General features: G+C 44.2%; 1 protein-coding gene across 1 annotated transcript in view; it reads left to right on the forward strand.

The window, feature by feature from the left end:
• The first annotated feature begins 275 nt into the window (after positions 1-275).
• The window catches only part of MB21D2 (Mab-21 domain containing 2), a 58,682-nt gene continuing 31,591 nt past the window's right edge, over positions 276-27,366 (forward strand). Inside the window, exon 1 of the mRNA XM_063167014.1 lies at positions 276-486. Within this exon, the coding sequence (XP_063023084.1) occupies positions 276-486 (211 nt within the window). The remainder of the gene's footprint in view (positions 487-27,366) is intronic.

Below are 27,366 nucleotides of genomic sequence, written 5' to 3' on the forward strand. Positions count from 1 at the left end.
TCCCCCCGGCGGGCGGGCGGGCGCTCCGCGGTGCCGCGGGCGGGGGCCGAGCCCGGGCGGGGGCCGAGCCCGCGCGGCCGCTTGTTGATCGCGGCCGGCGCCGCTCCGGGCTCCGCGCCGGCGGCCAGCCCCGCGCCCGGGCTTGCCGCTGCGCCGCCGCTCGCATTCTTCCATTTCGACAGTGCAAACCCCTCCTTTTTCCTTTTTTTTTTTTTTTTTTTTTCCTCTCCCTTTCTTTCCCTCTTTTTTTTTTTTTTTTTTTTTTTTTTTTTTGCATGAAGATGGCGGCGCCTCTCGCCAGCAAGGCAGGGTCCGCCGGCACCACCAGCAAGCCTCCCTTCCCGGAGCTGGATTTCCGATCGGGAGCCAGGGTGGAGGAATTAAATAAACTCATCCAGGAATTCACCAAGCACGATCAGAGGGAGTACGACGACCAGCGAGCCCTGGAGATCCACACGGCCAAGGACTTCATCTTCTCCATGCTGGGTAGGGCAGGGACCGAGCGGGGCGGGGCGGGGGCGATGCCGGCCGGGGACCCCCGGGCAGGGCTCCCGGCCGTGCGGCACCGGCGGAGCCTTTCCCCGTGCCGGCCTGGGGGGTCCCCGCTCGCAGGGCGGCTCTCACCCCCGGGAAACAAATTTTTCCTGTCCTATCCGACTAGCCTTTGGCAGCGATGTATTTATAAGCACAGAGGAAAGGCTGGGTCGCAGAGCTGACCGGTGCCCGAGAAACACGCCGAGCCAGCAGGCGAGGCGAGTCCGGCCCTTTATTGTTTTTACCCCCAACTGTCGAGACATAGGAAGCACAGATTTAAAATTTCTTTTTCTGGACCGCTTATTTTGGCTATTAGACCGGCGGATGCTTGTGCAGGAGCATCTCCAGAACTGCCTTTCTTGCTTAGGTTGCAAAACTCGCAGCGAGTGGAGCAAGTGAGATTGTGGCGGGGGAGTCTTCATCTGTGTGAAACTTTGAATCGCAGGCTGGGATCCTTAAACCAGGGTGAAGCGTGTGTTGGCCCTTGCGGAAATCACCTGGGCTCTAGCATGACTAAGGCTTCTTAAGAGTAACAGTAGAATGACTAACAGCTCTGATTCTCCAGGTAGTCAGTTTCTGATAAATATTTACCGTGAATTGACTAAGAAATCACTCAGAGGAATAAGAGCCTTCAGGGTACAAAAGGATGCTCTTTAACTTGCAGATTAGACCTTGAAATCAGTCGTCCAAGTTTCAATCATTGTCTTAAACATACTCTCAGCATTTTTGTGTAAACAGCTGCTGTGGCCGGTGAATGGCTCTTTATAGCTCAGAGGTGCACATACACCCTTAAAGCATACTTGGCACAAACCGAGTGTATGATCTACATGTACACTCTGAATAACCTACATCACTTTTCTCATCCAGAAACACAGAGCTGTCCTATTGTAATGAATATTATTTTCTGTCTCAAAGGATTATCTCTATGATAGACCAGTTCCTCTACAGCCATGAACACACCTACACTCTGTTATGAGAATCTGTCTGTCCCACTGGTTATCTTGTAAGGTACCTGGATCAGTATAATTGCCCACTGTATGGGATTTGCACAATTTTATATGTGTATTGCTTTTTCACCAAGGGCTGGACAGGATATAGCAGACTAAATTTAGCCTGAGAACAAGGACAACAAGTTGAAAAGTCAGTAGTGTGTATATTTATAGTTGCAGTTATAAATATTTCCCCCTTCCCAGTTAAACAACAGCAAAAAAGATGTGGTGAAGCCATGGTTGCCTCAAAGCCTGTAGGATTTTTTTTTCTTAAAAACATGATCTGGTGGAAGTCATCCAGTATTATGATCTGATACATTTTTCAATCAGGGCTTTAAATAACTGGCTGAGGAAACATGGCTGGATGGGATGGAGCAAAGAAGAGTGAAGAGAAAAAAGCAATAGCTGCTGTGGCTAGCAAGCAGAGAAAGCCTTGTATGATCCTGTTTAAGCATAAATAGTCTTTGCAGGGTACAGGGATCACAGATTTTCTTCCTGCCTTGTGTAGGAGAAAGCAATAGAAGAAAGACAGAAGAATAAACTGGAGCATGCCTTGTATTTCTGCAAATACACCCTAATGCCTTGCTGTTCACGAAACAGGGAGCCTTAGGCTGTTTAGAAGTAATGTAAATTAATGTGGTTGTCTTTGTTAATATAATGACTGGGAGATGAGCATTCTTCAGTTCCAAATGTATAGCTAAACCATTGGTTTCAACAAAAAATATTATTTCTGTCTAAGTTGTACCTGATAATTTTCAGTAAGTCTTGTTTCTGAATAAAAGAAGAAACTTGAGGACTGAGCCCAGGACAGAAATGGAGATGGCATGTCTAATTTGCCTGCATTAGACCCTAGAAGTTGTGTTTGTGGATCAGATCCTTCTTAGCAAGAGAGGCTCTTAAATCTAAAAGGATTTAACTTATTAATAAATAGCTCTTTCCCCTGTGCCTGATCTCTCCCATATGTACTGCTCTTATCTCGTCGGGTGATGATAGGAAAATTAAACATAGCTTTCCTGATTTAATTACACTGGTGTGTAATTGGTGGATGAATGATAGGTGAGGAGACCTTGTGAAGATTCTCAGATGTTTGTACTCTGCGTGGCTTGCCCTCTAGGTCAGACTTTCCTTTTAATTTGTATTAACTCTTTTTCATCTGTGTTGTCTTGCCCTGGCTATAACTGAACTCTGGGAGAGCTAAAGAGTTGGACTGTGAGAAAATTAGGGAGAGGCACTGTTGTCGTGTGTTTGTCCAAAATCTTGTGTCCCAGGCTTTAGAAGAGGACTGCAAATGACTTACCTCTCTGGTGGGAGAAGTGAGCATTTTCTGAATGTGGGTGGTTCCTGGCCATTCACAGTCCCTTTCACAGTCACTAAGACCATATGGTCTTGCCAACACCCCATACCAAAACAACAGGTGTATTTTGATGCCTTTGTTGGTAAATTCCTGTACTCACACTGAGCTGTGCCTGATAAATTCTTGTCTCTTTGATTCACGTATGATTGAGATTCAGAGGAGGGAGAGGCTGTAGGAACCAAGAGAAAGAGTGGAGAAAAGACAGTCTTGTGTGCTGGGCAGAGGGCTGGCTGAGACAGGCTGAGAGACCAAGTGTCTACCTGCTAGTCATGAAAGGAGCTAACTACTTATTCCCCTGATGATTCAGTTTTGGGAGGGTTTTGTGCATAAAAAGTGATAAAGGAGTATTTTTATCAAATGATGATATTACAGTCAATGATATTTTGATTTTTAAAGTACTTGCTGCCATTGTGATGGGAGGTGCATAGCAGTCATATTAAAAAGCATTTAAGGGTACCTGACCTAGAGGGTATTATTCCTGCAGTACAAGTACTTTCAGGAAATTCTTTAATGAATACTGGCTGTCTCATTCTGTTCAGCACCTAAGTCAAAAGTGCTTTAATGCATAGATGTGGTAGGCTTAAAAAAACATATATTATGCTCTTGAGAGAACATAATTGAACATTGCATATAAAATAACTCCTTGAAATTTCTAGTGCTATTCCTGCCTCAAACCAGCTCATGATGTTTGGAATACTGACTCTAGAATTTTATATAGTAACAAGAGAAAGGAACAAAGATATATTAATTAGTACAGACTATATAGAGCTATATTCTCCACTACAGGTACACATCAGGGTTCAGTCATCTAGAGCAGTTTTCAAGCTCTTTAGGTTGGTGTTTTGTTTCTGTTTCCTACTATGAGACTTCTCAGCAGACCCAGAAGACAGATGCTTAGGACATTTCATGCCATTCTCCTTCCTGAGAAATCAAATCAAGGAACAGACTAGTTTAAATTGGTGCTAAAGTGGCCTTTTGGGGTTTTAAGGCCTCTAGTGTGTCTTTTTGTCTCTTCAGTGGTTACTTCTGTGGGAAGTGGCCACCAGGGCAGGCCATACTTTGAGCATCTGCAGCCAGCTGCAACTTAGAGCTGTTGACAAGACCTCTAGAGAGCTTGTCTCAGCACCTGATACAGGAGAGGTGGTGATCCTGTTCTGAGATCATTTCCTAGTTCTCTGGTGTCTGCCTGCTGCTGTGCTGGGTGTGCTAGCAAGTGTTTGTGATAGAGGCAAGTCTCAGTGGAAGCAGGGCTGGCATCAGCAAATTATTTCTGCTGCAAATACCGATTCCCAAATGGAGTGAGCTACCCTGCTGAGCCCCTGCATCTGTAGCAAGGCTTCCAGCTGTTTCCTGGACTCATGAGCCCCTAAAATATGCGCTCTGGAGGTGCAGATTGCTGTGCTGACAACACAGGTGTCCTCACAATAGCTTGCCTTTGTCAGCAGCTTCTACAAGGAAAGAATTTTCCAGTTTCCCCCTGTGCCTGAGGTCTGTGTAGCAGAACAGCATTGGCAGTGTGACTCTTGTGTGGGTTTGTGTGGCATTTTTTTCCTCCCCTCCTGTACCTGCCATAACTTGCTGATAAAATCTATTGTAGATTAGATTTCAGGCATTGTTTGAAGTGTTGCCTGTTCAGGTATGTGTCTAGGATACATCATGGAAATTCTGCGCTTCCTGTTGTAGTGTCAAGCTGATGAAATAGCAACAGGATTGGAGTGATCTCTCTAGGGTTAAGTCTTTTGTGTGTGTGTGCCTTCTCTCAAGAGAAGCCAATCATGATAGGAGCACACTGTACTCTGAGGCCTATGTTAATAAAGGCTCCCTGCTGGCATTCCCTGTGCTGCTGAATGCATAATGCACAGCTGTTAAAAACAACCTTACTCTATCACAGATTTCATTTCTGGCTTCACTTGTGCCTCCTCTCCCTGCAGGCCACATGTTTCTGTATTTGCATTTGAGGCTGGGGGGTTTCTTGGTGGTTTTGTTTTTTTCTTAATTAGGGGACAGTGTACTAAACTGGTAAGGTAAGGCTACAAAGCATTGGTAGCTTCTATTTGGTTGTACCTTTCATCAATCAACCAATTGCTTTCACTGGGAATTGGTTAAAAAGGTTTGGTAGCCTCCTCTGTGTCTTTGTTCAAAGGGATTGTTGGTCTATATATGTATCACCAGTGAAAATAGACTGAAAATCTTTGTCTCAGTTTGTTTTAAGATGCTGGTATTTTACTTGCTCGACTACTGTTTTGAAACATTAGTCTGTGATGCAAAGTATTTAGTGTAATAGCTAGGAACATGTCCTGAGGGCACAAATTCTCATGGCAGGCTTGTCAGACTGCCCACCGCCTGTTCTTTCAGTCTGTGGAAATATTTGTAAAAGATTTGGGAGAATACTTGCCAAGCCCAATTATGCAATTATGTTTTAAGGGCAATTTTATAATTACAGTGGAGGATGGTAACCAGGATACGGGAGTTGTTGAGGTTTTGACTTTTCCGTTTTTTTTCCTATGTGACTTTTTGTGAATGCTAAAATATTCGGGGCAATTCTAGTTACAAATCAGTTGTTCAACTTTCTTTTAAACAGCTGGCTACTTTTATAGGTGAAGCTAAATTAAAGATGACTCCAACATTGCTCAGGAAGGCTGGAGGACATGCTTTATTTTAGCGTTGGTAATGTGCAGGTTGGATGAGAGACCCAGAGTAGCCCATCAACAATGTCCAGTCTAGAGGAAATTCAGAGGGTAAAAGTCCTGCCTGGACTTCTCAAAGAGAATCTCCAAGCTGATCAGGTTTTTTTTAACAGTTAGATTTGTCTGTCACAATTTTTATTTCACAAATGCCAGGTTCCTGCTTTGTCTTCTGCACAGCTGAAATTTTTGCACTTTTTCTTGGGCCTTTATATGTGCAATTTTGCATTGAGGTGCACCTTTAGGGACATGCCTCAGTCCTTTTGGTGCAAGGATGGTTTTCCCAGGCACACCTCTGGAATCTTCTCCTGCCCTGTTTGTACTCTGCAGGATTGGTTAGGTGAGAAAGTGCCAGGAAGGGATGTGGCTAAGGCCAGGATTGCCTTTCACCTCCAGTCAAGGGGTCTTGAGCTGCAAGGGCTGCTTCAGCATGACACTGTGAACAGTGATTGAGATGGCAAATTGCACTTCCAAGCACATCTGTGTGAAACCCTGTGGTGGCAGCTGCAGGTAGAGGCTCTGGAATAGACCTGTCAGGTTTCTCTGAGTCTAAGAAAAATGACCTGCTGTGGAGTCCATCACCTTTGTCTGGGTGATGCTGATGTATGAAGCTCACTTGAGAAGCAAGAGCTGTAGATCATTTGCTGTGAAAGGAGAGGCTTAAGACTTGAGTGCATTATATAGGGTGACACATCTCCTGGGTTTCCCCTTAGCAACAGCTGGGGTGGTAAGTTCCATGTCCTAAAAGAAAACCATTAATTCTGGCCATTGGTACCTTGGCCTGCCATCCTCTGAACAAGGAGAAAATTCTTTGAGAGTGACAGTCTCTTCATGTGTACAACATAATATGTTACATTTAGACTGTCTTTAATTTGCTTATCTTTGGGGTATGAAACAAGAAGTAGAGTAGGGTGGAGTTCTGGGGAAGCAAAGGGGAGTGTCTGGAGTTTTTTTTCCCTTGGAAAAGCAGAAGATCTATCATGGGAGCTAAGCAGAAAGCAGCTTTGGTGGCTGAATTCAGAGAATGTCCTTTACTGGGAAAAGAGCAGAGAGCCTGCATGGGAGCAAGGGTGAGAGAGCTGAGAAATGACCTCTAGCTGCATGGCCCTAGTTATTGGTCTGAGTCTTGTCCTGATGACTCCTAGAGTGGTGTGAGTTCAGGAGCTGAACTGTAGCTTTATTGGAACTCACAACCATATTTCATAGGTTCCCCATCTTAACTATGGATTTTATATCCAGTGATGTTTTATCACTTCTGTTAGCACAAACCTGTCTAAGTAACAAAAATAGGGCAGTCAGCTTTTCTTGGTGGGTTTTTTTTTTTTTTTGGGGGGGGGGGTTGCTTTTTTGTTGTTGTTGGTTTCTTTTTGGTTTGGTTTTTTATTTTTCTAATGGAACTGGAAGGCAGCTTATGAGACATTCAAAATAAATCTTTCAGCAGCAGCTGATGTTCCAATTGACAGATGCAGCTATGAATTTTGCTATGTTTCATTAAGAGAACTCCACTGTTTGCTTTCATTTCTACCATTCTGTTGCATTCCCTTTTACTGTAAATAGCAATTGTCCTGAACTGAGTGAATTAATCTGTGCCTTAGTACTTCAACCAAACTGGCAGGTCTCTGAATCATGTACTTTTACAGTAGATAAACTTTCTGCAGTTCTTTCAAAGCACTATTTCAGTGACTGTGTGGTTGTATAGGAAGCATTCAGTTTGAAGAAGATAGATTCCCTGCTCCCCAACATATTTGACTTTTGAGCTTTTAATAAACCCTGGATGCTAAGAAAGTCACAATGATCTTATTAATGCATTGTTTCAACTGTCAGACAGTCTGATTTTAACCTAATTGAAAGCATTTAATTAGAAGGTTGTTAACGTGTTTTGTTATCAGCATGCTGGTGTCAAAAGTACAAATACCATGGAGTGGGGGTGATTGGTTGCTCTAAGGTTCATAATATCCATGTCTTTGACACAGCAGTGGTAGCTACTGCCACCCACTCATGTTTAGGGCTGTGGGCAGACACTTTCACAGCATTGGGTGGCTTCAGCTGGTAGAACAGGAGGTGGGCGGCATCTATTTCAACCTAAGAAAATCGTTCTGTGGGTGAAACTGAGTCAGAGTGAGGACACCCTAGACCTCTGTTCTGAACTGCCCCCGAATTTATACAGATCTATGCAAGTTTTGGAATATAATCATATGTAGTAGGCCTTGGTACTATAAGAATCCTTCCTTGTCTCCTGTGCTTCAGCAGTCTGTGAAAAGAGGGATGGTACTGCAAGAGTGCAACACTGTGGTGCTGCAGTTCTTCATGACAGGATGATTTAATCATGCAACTCTCCCATGTAAAGGGAAGTCTGGCTCTGAGAGTCTTGCCATGAAAAGTATTTAAATAATGAAGGCAAATGGTTGCCTGTCATTTGTTGTTGATCTAGTGGTTTTGAGATCAAGTACAATTCAACCTCTATGAGAGAGATTACAACCTAACCCAGTTCTAGCAAGTAATCTTATTTTGTACTGAATGGACCCCAAAGCAAAATTGGGGACAAATTAGTTTAAATAATGCATCCTGTCTGTAGTGTGCATAATGATGCAGTTTAGCAGTGTCAGACACTGCCACTCAGTTGAAGGCAGCAGTTTGGGACAGAAGGCAAGGGGAAAATACATGGCAGTGTGCTCTTTTTTGTTCTAAAATGCCTTGTCTCAACTCTCCTGTTCCTGTTTGTGGGATCTTTTGGCACTGCTCTCCAACCCTCTCTCAAGGATGGATGTTTTTATTCAGTGATGCCTATTTGACCTGGTTTAGAAAATCAGGTTCTGAGGTTGTGAAGGAGTAGTATTAAACATCTATCAAAAATGCTGGGACAAACATTGCAGTTAGTTTCTGTGTGTTTCCCTTCAGCAATTCTACTCTTTGCATTTTAATAGTCTGAAGAGCTATGTCTTTGTGATGCTTTGGGTGGCTCCTTTTGGAAATGAATCCTGTGCTGATAGCTCTGGCTGTGTCCCATCCACAGGCACGTGCTTGGAGATATTTTGTGTTTGTTTTGTACCTCACTAATTAATGTATAAGTTAGTGGTAGAACAGCAGGAAAGCTGCGTTTGCTGACACTTCATGAAATAATGATTTAATCCTTTGTGACACGTTCCTGCTGAGTGTCAAAGCTGATAACTCTAATCTCTGTCCCTAGCTCAGTGCAACAGGAACCTGTACTAGAGGGCGTTTTGCATGAGCTTGCAAGCTCTTGTAGGTACTTTGTGACCAATGTAAACTTTTTTTGTACATTGCCACTCTTGAGCATGATTGTTCAGGATTGTCTGGCACACTGAGGAATCTGGAGTTGAGAGCAAACAAAGGAGCTAACATTTGTCTGCTTCAGATGAAATAAGGGGTGTAGTGTGAGCAGCAGAGAAATGCTCTCATTTCCTTCTAAATGCACCTCTTTGTCAGCAATCAGAGCAAGGCATGGTTCTGTTGATCCAGAGGTGCTCCTTGACAGAGCTTTGCACTAGTTTGGATGGGGGAATGATGGACCAAGGGGGTCTCAGTGCCCTGAGCTGGAGGACCATGACTGAGACAATTATCACTCCCAGTCAACCATGAAATTGTGTGGAATCTGCTGCTCCAGTTGGATCCTTACAAATCTGTGTGGCCTGATAGGATTCATCCAAGAATTTTTAGAGACCTGTTGACATTATCACAAAACCTCTCTTAATGACTTCTGAGTGGTCTTGGGAATCCAGAGAAGTCGCAGCTGTCTGGAAGCTGGCAAACATTCCTGATTTTCAAGAAGGGCAAGAAAGAGGACCCCAGAAACTACAGGCCTGTCAGTCTCACTTTAGTACCTTGTAAAGTTATGGAGAAGATTATTCTGGGAGGTATTGAAGAACACTTTGAAGACAACACAGTCATTGATCACAGCCAGCACAGCTTCAAGAGAGGAAAGTCTTGCTTGTTGAATCTGATTTGCTTTCATGACAAGGTAACAACCTAATTACCTTACCATCAGGTACAGCATCACCTGCCTGGCAGTGGAGGGGATTGGATTGTCCTGCTCTGCTCTGGGGCAGCCTCACCTCAAGTGCTGGGGCAGGTTTGGGCACCACAATGTAAGAAAGACACCAAACCATTAGAGAGCATCCAAAGGAGGGCTGTGAATGGTGAAGGAGCTGAGGGGAAACCGTGTGAGGAGCAGCTGAGGGCACTGGGTCTGCTCAGCCTGGAGGAGGCTGAGGGAGGCCTCTGCAGCCACAGCTTCCTCCTGAGGGGAAGAGGAGGGGCAGGCCCAGATCTCCTCCCTGTGCTGACACTGACAGCACCTGAGGGAGCGGCCTGAAGCTGTGCCAGGGGAGGTTTAGGTTGGATGTTAGGAAAAGGTTCTGTCCCCAGAGGGTGGTTGGGCTGGAACAGGCTGCCCAGGGAAGGGGTCATAGCACCAGCCTGGCAGGGCTCCAGAAGAGTTTGGGCAATGCTCTCAGGACATGGTGTGACCCTTGGGGATGGTGCTGAGCAGGGACAGGAGCTGGACTTGATGATCCTTGTGGTCCCTTCCAACTCAGCAGATTCTGTGAAGCCCACCCCTCTACATTCTATGTGATTCCAAATCCTGGGTGTGGATTCAAATCTGTATGCAGGGATAACTGAGAAACTGCTCTGCAGTAATTAGTCCTTGAGATACAATAAGCAAAGCTTGCTTTCTGTTCTGGCATGGACTGTGAATTGCTATTTAAAATAAACTTTTTGTTTAATGCTATTAAACAAAAAATGTGCAGCTCTGCAAATTGAGAAGGGAATGTCACAGTAACAACGCTTCAGGGCCTCTGAAATTCATCTTTTACACTTGCAATACAGTGTGCTGAATGGCAGATCAGGTATTGATATTGGCCCCTTGATATAAGGCCTTTAAGGCTTGAGTTGCTGAAATATCTGTATTTTGTAGACAGTAGGACAACCATGTGCTAAGCAATCAGTTACTTGAGGAAAATAAGAGGAATGCAAGTCTCTCTGCCAGCACAGCATGTCTCTGACAAGCTGAATTAAATGCCCATGTTTTTTTCCAATGAGCAAGCTGTAATGCACATCTAAGTGCATTATTGAGAAAAAGGAACGATTACAATTTGATTGAGCATGTCTCAGAGGCTTGCATTATGTAATAAGTTGTCTGTAAAAGTTTGACCCTGAACTTGCATTTTTTCTTAATATCCTGTGAATGTCTATGGATGTGCAAAATTTACAGTTGAGGCAACAATGTTACAGTGAAAACGACCCCTTTGACACAGGCTTGTAACATCAAAGAAAGACTGCTTCTGTTCAGTCGTTTTAATTGTCTTGGGGAGAGATTCATATGTGCTATATAAGCACTTAGCAAAACTATTTTCACACTATCAGAGCTTCAGAGTTAAGTTACAAGTTAGTCTGGAAAATCAAAGTTTAAAAAATTATTTCGATCCTCTTAAACCTAAATCCTGGCTCTGAACTAGAGGACTCATGAGTTATTTTAGAAACTAGACAAACCCTCTCACTCCTTCACCCTAAAAATCTGGAATCATCTTTTTATCTAAACTGCTTCTTAAAAATTCAGGTAAAGAATTCAATGTTTAAAAATCTGTTCTTATGCTGAGACCAGTCTTCTAAGACATTGCTTGTACTTGCATGAATCACTCTATTGTTCTGTGTACATCACTGAGTTCTCAACTTCTTTTAAGTGACTCTTTCTTTACCTTAAAATGTGTATATGCCTTTGTTTTATTCCATGTGGAGGTCTCAGCCCCTCCCAACAGAGCTGTTCCAGTGTGAGAGGCTTCACTGGGCCAAGGCCAGCGCTGCTTGGTGAGGACTGTCGGAGTCCTATGGAAAAGATTTCTGTCTGAGGGAGACAAATGAAGAAAATCCCCAGACCCACAGCATGTTGATAGACCTCCTGTTGTTCTTAATTCGTGTCTGTAAATGGCACTGGTTTCCGCTGTTGTGCACCGAGACAATAATAAATAACAATCCTTAGCATTTATATACCACTTCACAATTTTCAGTGTGTTCAACACACATTAACTAATTCAGCTGAGATGCACATATTCTGTGAGCAAAACTACTCTTCTTGCTGCCCAGGGGAACCTTTTATTACAGCTGGGACAAGGCTTTTCTTTTTGCCCTTAACTGGAGCTGTTGGCAGGAATGTTCTATACGGGGCCTGTGTCTTTCTTCCTGAAGGTTTTAAGCATTTGCATGTACCTCTGTTTGAACAGGAACTGGGCCACTCCCCAGTCATATGTGATACCATGAAAGAGATATGCAGGAGAATTTTCTTTGTGTTTTGTGTTGCAGATATGCAGACCCAGGGTTAATAGGTTTGTGGTTTCAGAAGTCATTGAGTTAGCAAAGATGTGGCTACATTAATGCATCTTTCTGTGCTTCCATAAGGTCTTCAGGGCACACCATCTCCAGTGGTCCTTGAGGCTCAGGAAGAGAATAAGTCTCTGTCAGTTTTGACTGTGTTGGATCATCACACCATGTGCTGAAGAAAATTGAGGATGCTTGGTGGCTTTGGTGCACTAGATCCAGCACTTGCTAGGCCACCAACCTGACTTTTGGGGCAGGAGAAAGCTCAACAGAAGCCTGTTGCCATGTACGAGGTGTTTTGAAGGCAATTAAAGACATTGTGCCCTATTATTTGTAATCCTGAATCCCAAACATGTCTGGGGTCCCAGACATGCACTGGTATGAATCTAATCTGTCAGGCACTTGACTCGTTTTCTGCCTTGGCATTTTGCATATGTGTATAGAGCTGGTGAGAGGAGTTTGATGCATCCCTGTCTGCACCTTCAAGCTGGGCAGGATTGGTTCCACATTTTCTTTCCAAGAATAGCACCATTTTAGCATTCCATTCAGGTGGCTAGAAGATAAGCATCTTATTTAACCAGGTCATATAATGTGGATTAGTGGTTTACCTTGGAAATAACTGTTTTGTAGTCTTTGTAAATTGGTGCCTGGTACTTCAGAATGGCTTTACAGTTGTAACTCTTTTTCTGATCCAAGAGATTTAAGTTATAGCTAGTGGTCACACTTTTGGATTTCCTCTTTGTCTAATCTTATAGTAACCTTTTGGTTTAGAAGTGATGCCTGCAGGTTTGACCTGAGACTGATTCTGCCAGACCAGCATAGAGTATAATTTTCCTATAAATGATGGTATGAACCAGGAGCACCATTAGCCTTTTAGTGACCTAATTACACAGGCAGGTAGCATTTTGAGATCGGAACTCTCATCTTGCTACAGCTCTTCCTTCAGCTAACAGTGCATGAGAGAAGAACAGCATGTTTCTTGCAGGTGATGATTTCTCTTTCAGTGGCTTTGATATCCTCATTTTGTGTTTGAAGGTAATGTGCAGATTGCTGGGTGGCGTCACTCAAAGTGACTGACTGAGCTGCTGTAGCATGTGAAGATGTCTCCAAGACAACTAATTTCCTGGTCAAACAGCACATTAGCTTCTGCCACAAGACATTTTAAGGGAGCTGGTGAGCTGAAGGAGCAAGATATTTTAAGAGTTAATTATTAGCACTGTAGCTGCCAAATGCAGCTCAGAGTCTAAGGCTGAAAATGTACCTATTACACACTGTAAATGAATAACTTTAAATAAAAAGGATTGTGTGATTTGATAGCAAACTGATTTATCAGAAAACTTCTACCAAGTAATAGGAATTAATTCCCACCCTTTTCAATTCTTTTCCTCTAGTTGTTAAATGTGGAATTAAGGGACCTTCTTTTACTCTCACATTTTGTTGTCTATGTCCCTGCTACCTTTCAGCTTTGCTTTTTAAGTATTAGTGTGCCATATTCTTTTCTAAAATGTACCCAAAAAATCAGATGTTTGTTTCTGTTTTCCTTATGCTCTAAAACTCATTATATTCTAAAGTTAGGATAATAAAAGCTTGAAGCATTGGATTTTTCCCTCTGTGTTATCCCCTCCTCCCAGTTCCCTTTGTCTCCAGAGGAGCAGTGTTACTGAACAGGTGCAGAGCATTTCAAATTTTTTCTTCTGCATTTCAAATTTTAAACTTTTCTTCAGAAAATATTTCTATGTCCATCCTGTTGCATGGTACTTGGTCCAAACCAAAATGAAAAATATCCACTTGTTTTCCTGCTCTCCTTGCAAGGCTTGGCTGTTCTGCTCAGCTGAACAAAACCCACCTTTGTCTTCGCTTTGGAATAAGAAACAAGCAGGCTTGTTGATTTCTGCTGCATTAATACTCTCCTCCTCACAGAGATGCAGTGGTTATCAGGGGTAGGGCTGGCTGCTGTTTCCATGAGATCTCCAGGAGCTGCTGCAGTGTGGATCTCCAGCCCCAGAGACAGCACAGACTGAAGGAACACAAGCAAAATGCACTTTGTGCAGTGGTGGGTAGTGAGAGCACAGAGAGTGCTGAGAACGCTTGAAGACTTTCAAATAATGTGCAGGAGAGCCAGGGGGTTGTGTCCCTGCCCTGTCCTCTGTCCCGTGGAACATCTGAACCTGAATTCTCAGCTAATAACCCCTAAGCTGCCTTCTCTGAGCGTGCCTGCATTCGCTGGGGAATTTTAGGAATGCGCATTTCAGCACAGTGTTGGTGCTGCTCACCCTCTGCTCAACTAAGAGCTTTAGAAGCCGGTGTGGGGTTGGTATTGCCAGGATAAAACCCCATTGTGGTTTGCAGTATTCTTTAACTAAAGATTTATTTTCCTGGGTAAGGTTCCATTTAGAACAGCAGGAGTCAACATCAAAGAGCTGGAGAAAGGCCTCTTCCCTTTCCCTGACACAGCACAGCTTCAGCCCTCTCCCTTCACCATTCCCTCTCCCAATTCCTTTGTTTTTAAGGCATTACAACTTCAGTGACTGGAATATTGAAGAGACTGTAGTTAGTGTTGTATTGCTCACAATTACAGGGGCAATTGATCTAAGGAGGAAAGAGGAGAAGTGGGAGGGTAGAGCCAGTGTTACTGATGCAAACCTCTCTCTGTTGATGTCCCCTCCATGCTGATGCAACTCCATCTTTAGCCTCCAGCCTCTTAAGTAGTTCCTGTTAGAGGATGTGGGAGGTCTGCTCTTGACCCATATGGGAGGAAATTGGGAAACTGGGCACAGAGGCCCTACCACCTGCTTGGCTTTGTGCACAGCTCTGTGGACTGTGTGGCTTTTGCTGCATGTGTCTCGCACAGCAAGGCAGCAGGAGTCTGTGGGTTTGTTTTGTAGCAGATATGGTAACAAGGACACTCCTTAGTCCATCCCTGTCTCTGTTTCTGGTGGGTGGTTGAAGGTCCTTCTATTTGCTTTGAAAAGCAGCTGACAAAGGAAGGCAAAGCAATTTGTGTCCTCAGCAGGGCAGAATAATCATGTGACCAGCATCTCTGAAAGATCTCAACAGTGCATCTTGGAGTCTCATGCAAACTGTGTTAATGCAGAATTCCTACACATGCAGGCATTCAGTGCCACACTTGATAACTAGGCAGTGATTCAAGCTGTTTGAGATCCTGCATGCAGTATGAGAAGCAGCCTGGACCAAAATGAAAACCTAGGGTGATTCTGGAGGAAAATGTAAGGTTATTTTTAGGATTGCTGCTATTGTGTTGTGCACCAAGGAAGATAATGCTCCAGCTTTGCACTACAGGTCAGCATATTGTTCGGCCTTATTCCTCATTTCTTGGCCTCATCTATTTTAACTGGCAAATATTGTTTGCTTTAGCACCTTCTTTTGTGACCCTGCATCTGCTTATCTAGGTGCTGGACAAAGCAAGGGTTTGATGCAATCCAGAGCTTGTGTTCTGTATATGAAATGCAGTTAAATTTGTTCCTGGTCATCTTGTAGCAAAGCTATTTTTGCCCTGCCTATGGCCTGGCTTGCAAGCTGCAAATGTCTGGATAGGATTTATTATCTCTGACCATAAAATTTTAAACTGCTTTTAATGGTAGATATTAAATCACTGCTGCCCCAATTCCAATCTCTCTGCAGAATTTCTGAGTTCCTAGGAAGGCATTTTCTCTGCCAGTAACCTCTGGTTTCTGAGAGCAGAGGCAAGTTACAGGGCTGTTCACAGGATGATGGTGGTGAGGGACCTGTGTGCTGGCCAGTGTCCAGGCATGTGTCTGGCTCCAGAGAGCAGAGCCAGGCAGACCTGGTACGGCTGTGATGTGACTGAGGGATGTTTGTATTGGTGTCTGGGTGCAGACACTCTGCTGGGACACAGGACTGAGTGTCTCTGCTCTTGGCTTTGTTCCTCCCTGATTGAAGTATCTTTGACACAGCAAGAAAACTGGAATTCAGTGCTTCAGCACTGAGCTGCTTACAACAAGCTATTTTATTTTTTGTACATGTCTAATAAATACTGAACTGTTCAGTGTTGTCACTCAATGTGGCTTTGTCCCTTGCTGCTGGGAGTCTCTGCATAGATTTCTCTTGAGATTGGCAAAATGCTTCCTCCAGGATGTGTATGAGAGGCACAGTGTTCTCGCTGAGGCTGTTCTTTGTCACCTTTGCCTAGAGAACAGTGGCAGCACTAAAACAGAATCTAATGTTTCTTAAATCAATTAGTAGCCTTGAAGCCTTTTCAGGAACATGCAAAGAGCTGTGGCAGGTGGGCAGGACGTGTCTTCCTTGCCAAGGAGGGGGAGATGCCACCTTCTGTGCTGCATTTGCAGGGGAGGCAGAGAGCCACCCAGGGCTTCCCACTCTCAGGCCTGTGCACTTCACACTGCTCCATCTTCCTCATGGCAGCCTAGCTTTCCATTTCATCAGCAGGAGTACCATTTAGTGTGCTTTGCTTTAACCCAAAGCTGGACGTCATAGAAAAGAGTCATCCAAGACTAGGCTGGTAAGAATTGTTTGACATCAGCATATCAGAAAAGGTTGCAAAAATTTACAGTATGCTGTGGCAGAGTTTTCCAGAGCTTGTGCTTGACTGAAGCAGGGTAACTCCTGTCCCTAATAGGGTGTTTAAAACCACTGTTCATAGCAGTGCCTGCAGTGATGGCAGTTGGAAGCAATCTTCTGGACCAGAGTAGCCAAAAGCTTAAAAACATCTAATATTTGATAATTTTCATCTTCTGGAAAACTCTGCTGTCTAACTCAGGGGTGATTTAACTTCCCTTGTGGTGGGAGAGGCAGGCTATCATCAGTAGAGACCGGTAATCCTGGACCAGGGTTTAAGCAAAACCACTTTGAGCAAGAATGCTTTCCACAAGTGATTCTGCCTGTCTGAAGTTAAAAGGAGACTCTGACTTTTCCTCTGCTCATTCTCACACCTCTAAAGGTTGAGCAGTCCATTTTCACAGTGCTCTATATGGCTTCTTCCCATATTAGAAAGGAAGTTGCTGAATATGGGCATCCCAGGGTGCGTGCGTCTGTCTGTCTGGACCCGTCCCATCAATTAAACAGCAGCTGACGTCATATTTGAAGGTCAGCTGTTTTATAACCTAATATTATCTTTTTTTTTCCCCTCTGGGTTTATTATCTCTCTCCAACCTGCAGCTCAGCACCATCTGGTGCAGGCACACAAGAGAGAAAGATTAGAGAAAGTAAAGCAGCTTTGTTCGCTTCCCCCATTGCTTCCGATGTACAGAGGAGTCACAGTCTCTTGCAATATTGAATTTTAAGTGCTGGGGAGGGCTGGATCCTGTTTGCTCTCTGAGAGAGGGAAAAATAGTCTGTGCTTACCAGCAACCTGTCAGGAAGTGTCTCAGTATTCCTAAGGGTCTTACTGTGGCCACAAAGTGTACTTTGCTGGCATTTTATTTTATTTTTATATACTGTTGGGATTTTTTTATGACCTGTTTTTCTCAGCACACATATTTTCCTTACCTGTAAATTGCCAGAAGCACTCCTAAATGAGGTACATGTGCAGTGCTGACCCCAGCTAGAGTCTGCTTTGGAGGTGAAGATCTCTGAACACCTGAAGTGCATTTACACCTGACACAGAGCCAAGCTGTCTCACCCCAAGCATGTTCTGCCACGCAGAGGTAGCTCCATCTTCCCTGGTGGCATCTGTCTGCACATGCCAGGGAAGTGAACATTTACTTACCCAGCCTCAGCCCACAGGGAAGACACGTGAGTTGTTTCCATTTCATAGGCAGGGTGGGGTTGCACAAAAGCTTCATCCTCTCTCCCATCCTCCCTCCTTTTCCTCTGTCCATCTAGAGGTGTGATTTGCTTTCTGTCCAAACTGCATTGTGCTGATTTTCTGTAAAGGCAAAGCTCTTTTCTTTCCAGTAATAAAATGATAATAATTCTAGAATGCTGATCTTCTCATCCAGCTGGCGAACTTGCAAACTACTATCTTGTTGCTTTTCTTCAATGTTTCAAATTTTGCATTTGGTTATTATGAAACAAAATTTCTTTAGGCGTAGATAACTATTTTTGGCTATTGGGAAAGGATAGATAATTGTTGGACACAAATAAAAAGGTTTAATTATGAAAAGAGTTGGCTGACTGCTGGTGCATGGATGTACATGGCTCTGGATCATAAGACATAGAGACTCATTTTTGACCAACTTTCCTTTGGTGCTGTGTAGCTTTCTCCTAAACTGTGATTTTGTCAGGTCAAGGACATTTCATACAGATTCCTGATTTCTGGAGAATATCTCAGTTTGTGGCAGTTTAGTTTCAGTTTTACTCTTCTAGGAAAAAATGACATTTGTTTCTAGCTTCTCCCATATATAAAGAATCTTGAACAAATGAAAGTAGAATTCGAAAAGAGGAAAATGTGTTTGGAAACAAAGAGGAAGTTCTGTTTTGTCCAGTGCTTTAGGTTTAGCTCCAGTTTGTAACAGAGAGGGGTTTGTCTCCTTTCACACATTCCGATACAATTCTTTCCACTGTGACGTATTTAAGGTTGGGACTGAATTTTTTCCTCTCCTAAATCAGTATAATGTATAGTGTTTTTTCAGTATTTGATTCAGCTTTTCATGTCCCCAGCATCTTGATTTATGCAGGGTTTTTATGAAAACACAGCAAATGGAGCAATTGTTCCTGCATTTCTTGACAGGTTTTTAGGTTTATGAAGGTACTTTTCCAAGCAGTGAGACAAACTGAAGTCTCCACACATGACAGTGAAGAGTTGAGAAGGCAGATGCACACAATGGAGGACCTGACCATGTCACCACAGTCTTCCTAGTGTGAATCCTCATCACCTTGAAGTGAGCTTCAAAATGGTGCTGTGGATTCTCATTTGCAGCTTAACTTTGAAACCAATTGTTGTATGTCCTGTTTATATTTTTAAGACCATTCTCAGAGTAATTTTAATCACTCACAGCAGTTTACAACACAATTTTTTCCAGTCCAGACTGACTCAGTTTTTTCTACACTTAAGCACTATATAGGTAAAAACTCAAGCACTTCTTTGTGCTGTCTTGCCATGAGGAAAGGCTAGATCTAGGAGATACTGAAATGGGGTTTGAGGAGAGAGAAGGAAAGTGCACAAAAGGTTTGAGTCTGTTTTGCAAGTTTGCTTAGTTGTTTTGAGTGCCCAAGAGAAAAAGAGAGATGATTTTTTTTTTTAGTCAGGTCATAATGTGTCCTTTGCAACCTAAAATGCTCCTAGACTTATTGATTTTGTACTTCTAGTGCTCTCTACAGAAAGATCTCTCACTTCTTTTCAAGGACAGTACAAGGCAGCAGTGCTTGGCTTGGATCACCATGAAATCTCCTTATCTGCCTGTTCTCACTTTATTTTTCTTCCAACTCTTACAGTGTCTTCATTGGCACTGAAAATATGCAGCCAAGGTTGATGAGGGCAAAACTTGAGCTTTGCCTTAACTTCTGCTTAACTCTTTGCAGTGTTTTTTCAAGGACTGTGAATGAGCAGAGCCATTAAATCCTTCCTTTTTTTTTCCTTTTTTTCTTTCTGTCTCAGTTCAGCAAATATTCAAGTATTTGTAATCTACCTTTTAAAGAGCTGAGAGTTCAGTCACTGATCTAGAATGGTGTACTGTGCCTAGTGTTGCTGTGTAATCTGCCAAGAGCTTGGATTTCTCCATCTCTTTAGTTTTTTCCTCTGGACACCAGAGGATGCATACACATTACAGTTACTGCAGACCAGGTTGTACTTGCCAGATTGGCAAATGGCAGGCTTCAGAAAAGAGGCAGCATAATAGCTGGCTTTGCTACTCAAGATTTCTGTCCCAGAAGAGGAACAGACATCTTCATGTGGCTCCTGGTGCTGTGGCCAGTGAAGCACACACCGTATCTGATGAGATCTTGGCAGGGAATGAACCAGCAGTACTGTTTCACCTGAGGCATCCAGCAGAGCCATCCCACAATGGTCAGGTTAATGGTAGGCAGTAATAGTAAAATGTTGCACTAAAACCAGCTTTTCATGCTGAAATAGAGATTTTTGGTTTATATTACCAGTACCTCCAGGGCTTGGTTGGGGACAGAGCCCCTTTTTTCCAGTCTGTGTAAAGATCAGTTGAAAACTGCAACCTTTGCTTTCACATGTTTTCAAGATATAAGTAGCAGAAGCATTTTAAGTAGTCTTGTGCCTTCTGCTGCTTTGTTAACTTTCCCTTGCATTGGCTGTATTAACCATTGACTGGACTGTTTGCAGTTGCTTGGTGTTTTGTTCTTTTCTCTTTGCATCTCAGCAAAAATCCCTGCTGACAGTCTCTCAATGTTTGTCTTACTCGTTTCTGGAGGTTCTTCTTTTGAGGGGTTTGGCAGGGGTTTCTCACTGTCTCTAGTAATAATTGAGGTGGTTGAGTGAGTTGTGAAGAATCAGCTGGATTGATTTCCCTTTTGCAATTGGGACTAGAAAAGCTGATTGCCTTGGTGTGCAGCATGCTCAAGGCCATACGCCAAGCTGCTATCAATTTTGCCTTCTCCTCCTGTGAAATTACTAAAGAAAAGATGTTTTCCAGATCATGCATGTGGAACAGATGTAGCTTATATTGCTAGATGATTCAGCTAAGACTGGTGCCAAAACATTTTCCAGAACTCTCAGCTGGTGGTTGGTTTGAGGGAAGGAATAACTTGATTGAAGTGCTGGGCTAGCTCTGCCCTCCATGTCTGTGACAGCAGCCACGTCAGGTACAGTTCCCTTTGATGTAGCAAAGGTCTAACAGAGTGATGGGATGAGGGATGGGTCTTGGGCCATGAGGCCAGAGAGGCACAGGGAATGTGTGTCTAGAACTGGGTAATACCAGCCTGGGAGCCTGAAAGGAGTACAGAAATGCATTTGTGACAGGCTTGGTTAATGTGTGGAGTTGCTAACACACAGCCTGTGTGTGCTTCTCCCACTGCAAGTGTTCCTTTGCAGTCAAATGCCATCAGCACAGAGATCACTGGGGTCCTCTTGGCCAAATGTATTTCCTTCCACCTTCTGCTGAGATGGAGAAAATTCTGTTTTCATGAATAGGAATGTGATTAGCTCACCTATTTTTCCCTTTGCAGTCACACTTGGCAATCTCCCAGAAAGTCACTGGAATGAGCTTTTCTAAGGCTCTATGTATACACAGAATCATGCCAGAGATGGGACTGGGCAGTTGCCTGAAAGTCTGGCACAGTAAACACATATTTGTTTGTTTAAAACTTGCTTATATGTAGACTGAGGAGTGCAGAGAATGAGCAGAAGTGCTTAATCAAATTCAGTCCACATGCCTTACCAGCATGGCTCTTTGGACTTTGCTGCTAACATTGTAAATTGGAGCACTTTACCCCTAAAGCTGGTTAAATGTTTGTGCATGGGTGAAGTCCAGGGGAGGTGTTCTGATGGTGGTGCCTGGGGAGTAGGGCCCAAGGAGGAGAATCTGGTTATTTTGTAACCCATTACAGGGAAGTGTTAATCACAACTGCTGAACAAGACGTGGTTTTATTGCACACATGGCATTTATGGGGAATACAGTGTAGCAAGTCTTGGCACTGGGGAGTGTGGAGTCTGTAGTCTTGTGTCTGTGCCTGTCAGAGAAGATGTTTGGGCAAAATGTTTGCAGGGTACCAGCAGCCTCCACCAGCCAGAGCATGGGGTACTAATGGCCTCATTCATGGATGGATCAAAAAAAGGAAATGTCTATAGGGGATGGTGGGCATTGTCTCCTCTTCATGTTCCCAGAAAAAACTTTAGCTGTCAGTCTTCTGCTGAAATACATACTACATTATGCCTTAATAAAGAGAACTATAGGAAGAACTGTGTTTTTTTCCTGCAAGTGCTGAGTCAGGAGGGGGTGGAGATGAGAAACTCAGAGTTGTCATTCTGGTCCCATGGGAAAGCAGTTCACTGATTGGCACAATAGTTTCTCTCAGTGTCTGTCCTCTAGGAGCTCAGTCTATGGTTTAGCAGCCCTATCTACCTTCCATGAGAAATTAGGGTACCTCCTGATTGCTGTTTGGTTCTTGACTGTGGTCTATAAACCAGATCTCCTGTGGCAGTGAGCAGAGCTGCCAAAACAGCAGTGTCCACCCAGTGCCACTGCTACAGCTCCTGGTAATTTGGAAGAGGTCAAGAGTGTCAGGCTTGGGCTAGTGCACACTGTTTTAGGTAACCTTGGCATTCTGTGGGTCATGGTGGTCCTTTGAACAGTGGGGGGTGCTCCCCACGCTCTGGAGCTGCCCGGGGAGGGGACAGTGTTTGCACACTCTGCCATGCCTCTGTCTGTGTAATTATTAAATAAAGCAGTTGGGGTCCCAGCTGTGCTCTGGCTTCTTTTGTGTTTAAAATGTCTGTTCTCTATCCAGCCACAGGAGATTTTCATGCAGCTCAAAGTGCAGGGGCTGGTGCTTTCAAATCAGGAGGCTTGATGTCCTTTCAGGTTAGTAAGGGCAGGCTCTGTCAGCAAAATCTTGCCAAGGTTCTTTCACTTTTTCTCCAGGAAGGCTCTTTGCTACCTTTGCCTGTGTCTGGGGGAAAGGCGGCACCAAGTGGCAAAGAGACCGGGCTTGTGCTGCAGGGCTTTAATGGCAATTCAGTTGCATCCCTTGCATGTTTTGGTGATGCTGATGGAAGAGCTTGCACTAGGGGCTGGGTTAGTAGTGCTTTTGTGTTGTTGCCAAGTTCTATTTAATCATAGAGTACTTTGCAAACCCTGGAATTTCACTCAGAGTGCATGCATGCTTTGGTCCTAAGCAGTAAAATGCTGCATATTGCAAACTGAGGTGTGCCTTGACAGGCGAAAAACCACAAACCAATTCCAGCTGGATACAAAATGAAATAAAATATATTTACCAAGTTTTTGTTACATTTATGACAAAGATTTGGAATTAAAGCATGGGTGCTGTTTGGATAAAGAGGCTATTTCATGTATTCCAAGTGTGAAAGTTTTTAGTCACACTCTGAATAAGTTGCTTAAATATCAGAAGTTTGCAGTTTCCTCCCTAGCTCTGTAACTACTGAATAGTGGAGAGGATAGAGTAAGCAAAAATATTATTTGGAGGAAACTAATTTCTCTCTGCTCCACCTCTTCCTGTGAGCAAAAGGAGGGGAAAGGCACAATGAAGACATCTGTTCCTTTGAACCCACTCACAGACTTGCTTGGTAATAAAACTGGGGGAAAGGAGGAGAAGATATTGGAGCTGTTCAAGTGGTTGCTAATCATTTTGAGTACTGGGGGGGCATGTTGACCTTCTTAGGAGATATTGAAAAGAAGCTGGCACTGACCTCTGCCAGGGTTTAAATCCAGCAGATTCAGAATCCCTTTGTGCCCCTTTCAAAGAGGAGACAAATCTCTGTGGTAGCCACGCTGTCCCCTTGCCTCAGGGTAGGCACCTCAGCTGTGCTGACCCAGATACTGTGCTCTGGTCTCCTGGAAGACCCTTCACTGCCTGTGTATCACCATGATCAGGGCTGCAGCAAACTACACGAGAGTCCTGCAGATAAAAAAATTATCCTGTGCCGCCCTGCCTCCCATCCACACTTTGCTCTTGTTATGTGTAATGCTTAAAATCTTGTGTGTCTGTAACACAGAGCTGCAGGGTCCTCCCCATCCCCCACTCCTCCTGCCTAATCTCATTGTGCTGCTTAGTCACAGCAAAGACCCCTCTAATGGGTTTAAGTGGCCGTGCTCCTGGCTGGCTGAGCTGCTTTCTGTCCAGCCTGGGACACTGTGTGTGAGCAAAGGATGAGGCTGCACACATCTACTGCCTCTGGGTCCTCCTGAGTGTCAGCAGGTGCCTGCATGAAGATTAGGTTTCCCTCTAAGTGTCATATCTGGAAACAAAAGCCTGTTAAAAAATGCCAAGGGGGGAGATATATTATTCTCAAACTAATAAAATGTGGCCAAAAACGCTTCTGTGAACTTAGCTACGGAAGGCAGGGGCAGATTGTTCCTTATGAGCCTTTCCAGGCTCTGGAAAGTGTCTTAAGGCATAAACCAGTGGTTGTGGCACACACTGGCACTGGTAAGGTTGATTCTTCAGCTGTGGCTATTGCATCTTCTCTGAATTCTTGCATGGCATTCTCCTGTCGCTAGTGAGGAGCTCTCAGAGAAACTATCTGAGAGCTGGTATAAGGTCTTTAAGCCTGGAATGCTTGTTCAGAGTGGAATGGTTCTGTCTTAACCAAAGGTAACAAGCAGGCAGCTGCTTAAGAGAAGAGAGATGGCTTTGTGTGGTGATGCAAGGAGCAAGTTTGCCAAGCCAACGCAGTGGAGGAGAAATAGGGACTTTGTTACTGTAGGCAGCACTGGAGCATGATGATATGATTTAAAGTCACGGGGTTCTCTAATTTGTGGCTATAAACCATAGGAACATATGTAATATCGGTGAGAAAGGGCTACAGGAGGCCCCCAAATACCTCCCTAAACTGTAACTGGTGACATAACATTAAGGCAAGAGAGAACACGACATCATAACAGTGCACAGAGTGTGAAGCTGAGCAAGGTAGCAGCGCTAGGCTTATTCCTTCTTTCCTCTCTCAATCTCTGGACAGTACCAAGTTAATAGCTAATATTTGTATGCAACACTGCTAAGGTTGGACTCTACTGTGTGCTGGGACTTAGAGAACTCTTGAAAGAAAAGGCTGGAGAACAGAACCTGTGAAGTATTGTTCTCCTGTGTCCTTGTGTGAGTGCTAGCCTTGGGCCTGAAATGTCCTGGATGGAAAAATTGCTTTGAATAACTCATGATGCTGCTGACTTCATGGAAGTGAAATCTCTGTGCAACACTGCTCTCCTTTCTCGTTGCCTTTCAAGACAGAGCTTGGTGCAGATCCATGTGGTGCTTCTAGGAGGAGCAAACAAAGGGTATCAGTAGTGTCCTGCAAGCTGCTGCCTGGCCCACAGACCTCTCTGAGGGGTAGAGTCTAGCTTGGGAGCTTGGCCCCAGATTCCCTGTGAGACCCCTGGCAGATGTTTCCTCAGGAGCACCAGAAGCTGCTCTCCTCCACAAAGCACAAGGTCCAGCCACCATGTAGGGACCCACAGAGCTGTGGGCGCTGCTTTGGAGGACACTGGTGCTCAGTGGTGCTGTCAGGCTGCCTGGGGTCCAGGATGGATGCAGGTTCTGGGGAGTGCCACCCCACAGGCTCTGAGGAATAATCCTCTTCTGCTGTCTTGTGGTAGCACAGTTAGGAGGAACCTCAGAGTCTTTCATCCTCTCCTGAAGCAACCACACAGCTGGCTTTGCAGGCAGAAGGGTGGGCTCAGTAGCCAGTTGCTTCTTCTCTGAGGTGATTGTAGCTCCAGTCTGACAGATACACAGCAGGGTGGATGGACAGGGAAAGTTTTGCTATCAAATTTCCATATCTTCCCTTTAGTCTTGACAACATTCTTCTATTACAGCTCTTACAAATCTCCCATACATCAACTTTAATTTAGCAATGCACAAGCCAGACATAGTTTGTCAGTTCTCTCCCCTGGAGCAGGGTTTGTTAGCCAGCAGTGCCAAAAGGGATGTGTGCGCCCTGGTGCCTTCCTCCCTTTGCCCCAGTCTCTGTTCTGCAGTGGGACTTGTCTGGACTGATAATACTCATACCAGTTACAGAAGCACTCTGCCCAGACTTGCCATTGCCTGGTACTGAAGATTTTTTTCTGATCATCAGGCCTGGATCAGAATATGATCTTTCTCTTCCTTATAGAGCAGCTCAAACTGTTAAGATACTCCTTTAGGAAAGAAACAGCTTAGAATAATGAACTGACTCATGGCATTTGTGACTGCAATCCAGAAAGACTTTCCCCTATGTGCTTTACTCCTCCTTCCCCTGAAAGGAATGGCAGTGAATGGGGTGGAAAGAGTGATATGATATGAATTTTGATTGTCTCCCACTCTGCAGAATTACAGGCACCAATAAACGTAGCAGGTGGCCACTGAAATGCAAACATTTCTCATGACCCATAGTTGCAGCATGGAGCTCGTTGCCCATGACGCATGAAGTTTAAAATACAAATGGGTATAAAAGGAGTTGTGCAAATTCATAGACAATTTTCCTGTAAAAGTGACTATGTAGCATTTACAAGGCTGTGTGCAGAAGCCTTTAAGCCACTCACTGCTGAAAGCCAGGGAAGGTGTGTCAGAGGAGGTATTGCTGGAGGCTACTCTGCCTTTTCACACTTGCCCCTGAAGTTTCTCCTCCTTGTCACTGATAGACAGTCCATGGTGGATGAAATGACCCAGGATTGTTATTCCAGAGTTGTTGAGCACTTACTCTTTCTTTGCCATGAGGTCTCTCCCACCCTGTCATTTTTGCCTTTTGCACAGACTTGTCTCGTTGGCGTCCCAGTCAGAGCCTGCTTGTGTGAGGCATCACCCTAATGAGTGCTGGAGCTCACAAGTTCCTTTTTCACACAAGCAGGGCAGCTGCTCCAGTGTGGGTGAGAGAGGAAAAGTAGATGCAAGTATCATGAGCAATAACAGTGTTTAAAAATAAAAGGCACAGCCGCTTGGTTGTGCAGACAGATCAGCTGCTTGGCTTTTTCACATGTGTGAGCTTCTTAGATGTGGCTGCCATTGTATTTTGCAGCTAGATACCTTCTCATTCCTTCTTAATTTGCTGAGCCCTTGTCTCCAGCATTATGACTAAAAGAGCCTCCAAGTATGTTAAAGAGATAAATGCATGTTTTCTGGCTTCTTGAACAACTCTTACTCATTGCAGTGGAATTTAAAGTATATTATCCACCCCCTTTTCAGACCCTCTTTTTAAGGGGTTTGGATATGGAACTCAAGAGTTCTGCTGACAGGGAGGTAACACTACTGTTTGACCAGTGTCTGAATGGGTGGTTTGTACAACACAGATCCCTCTCTCTGGGAGCAGACAGGGATGTGCTCTGTAACAGACACAGTCTTCCTTAAGGATTTGGATCCAAAACGTGTAATTGACAAAGCTTGTTTTGCTGGAATGAACATTATGTCCAAACATGAACAGCTCTTAGTTTGTGGGCCTGATTGCTTGTGTGTTTCTCTACCTTCCCCCTCCTTCACCCACTATCCTCTCTGCTAATTGCTTTTCATCAGTTTTTTTCCAATACTTATTAGTAGACAGGAACATCATCAGCCATTCATTAGATTTCTGTTGAAATGGCTCTTTCCGTGGCAGGAGATCCAGGCTCTGGTGTCCATTCTGTAAAACCTCAGGATGGAAATAGACTTCCTACATGGAAATCTGCTGCAGTTGGACATCTTTTGGCCAGGATTGTTAGGAGAAGGCCTCCTGACAATGTTCAGTGCTGGCTTTTTTCCTCCCACCCAACTCTTCACACACACACACAATGTTGCTGGGTTCCTATTCCAGTTCTATTTCTGATGCCCCAGCCCTCGCTCTGCCCTTGTCGCCTTAGCACAGGGCTTTGAGTGAGACTTTCAAACACACACTGGGTCAGCTTCTTCACCTCCAACAGCAGGTGACACAGATGGCTAGACTGATTTT

This window comes from Melospiza melodia, chromosome 12 (genome assembly GCF_035770615.1).
Source record: "Melospiza melodia melodia isolate bMelMel2 chromosome 12, bMelMel2.pri, whole genome shotgun sequence".
Classification (NCBI taxonomy): domain Eukaryota; kingdom Metazoa; phylum Chordata; class Aves; order Passeriformes; family Passerellidae; genus Melospiza; species Melospiza melodia.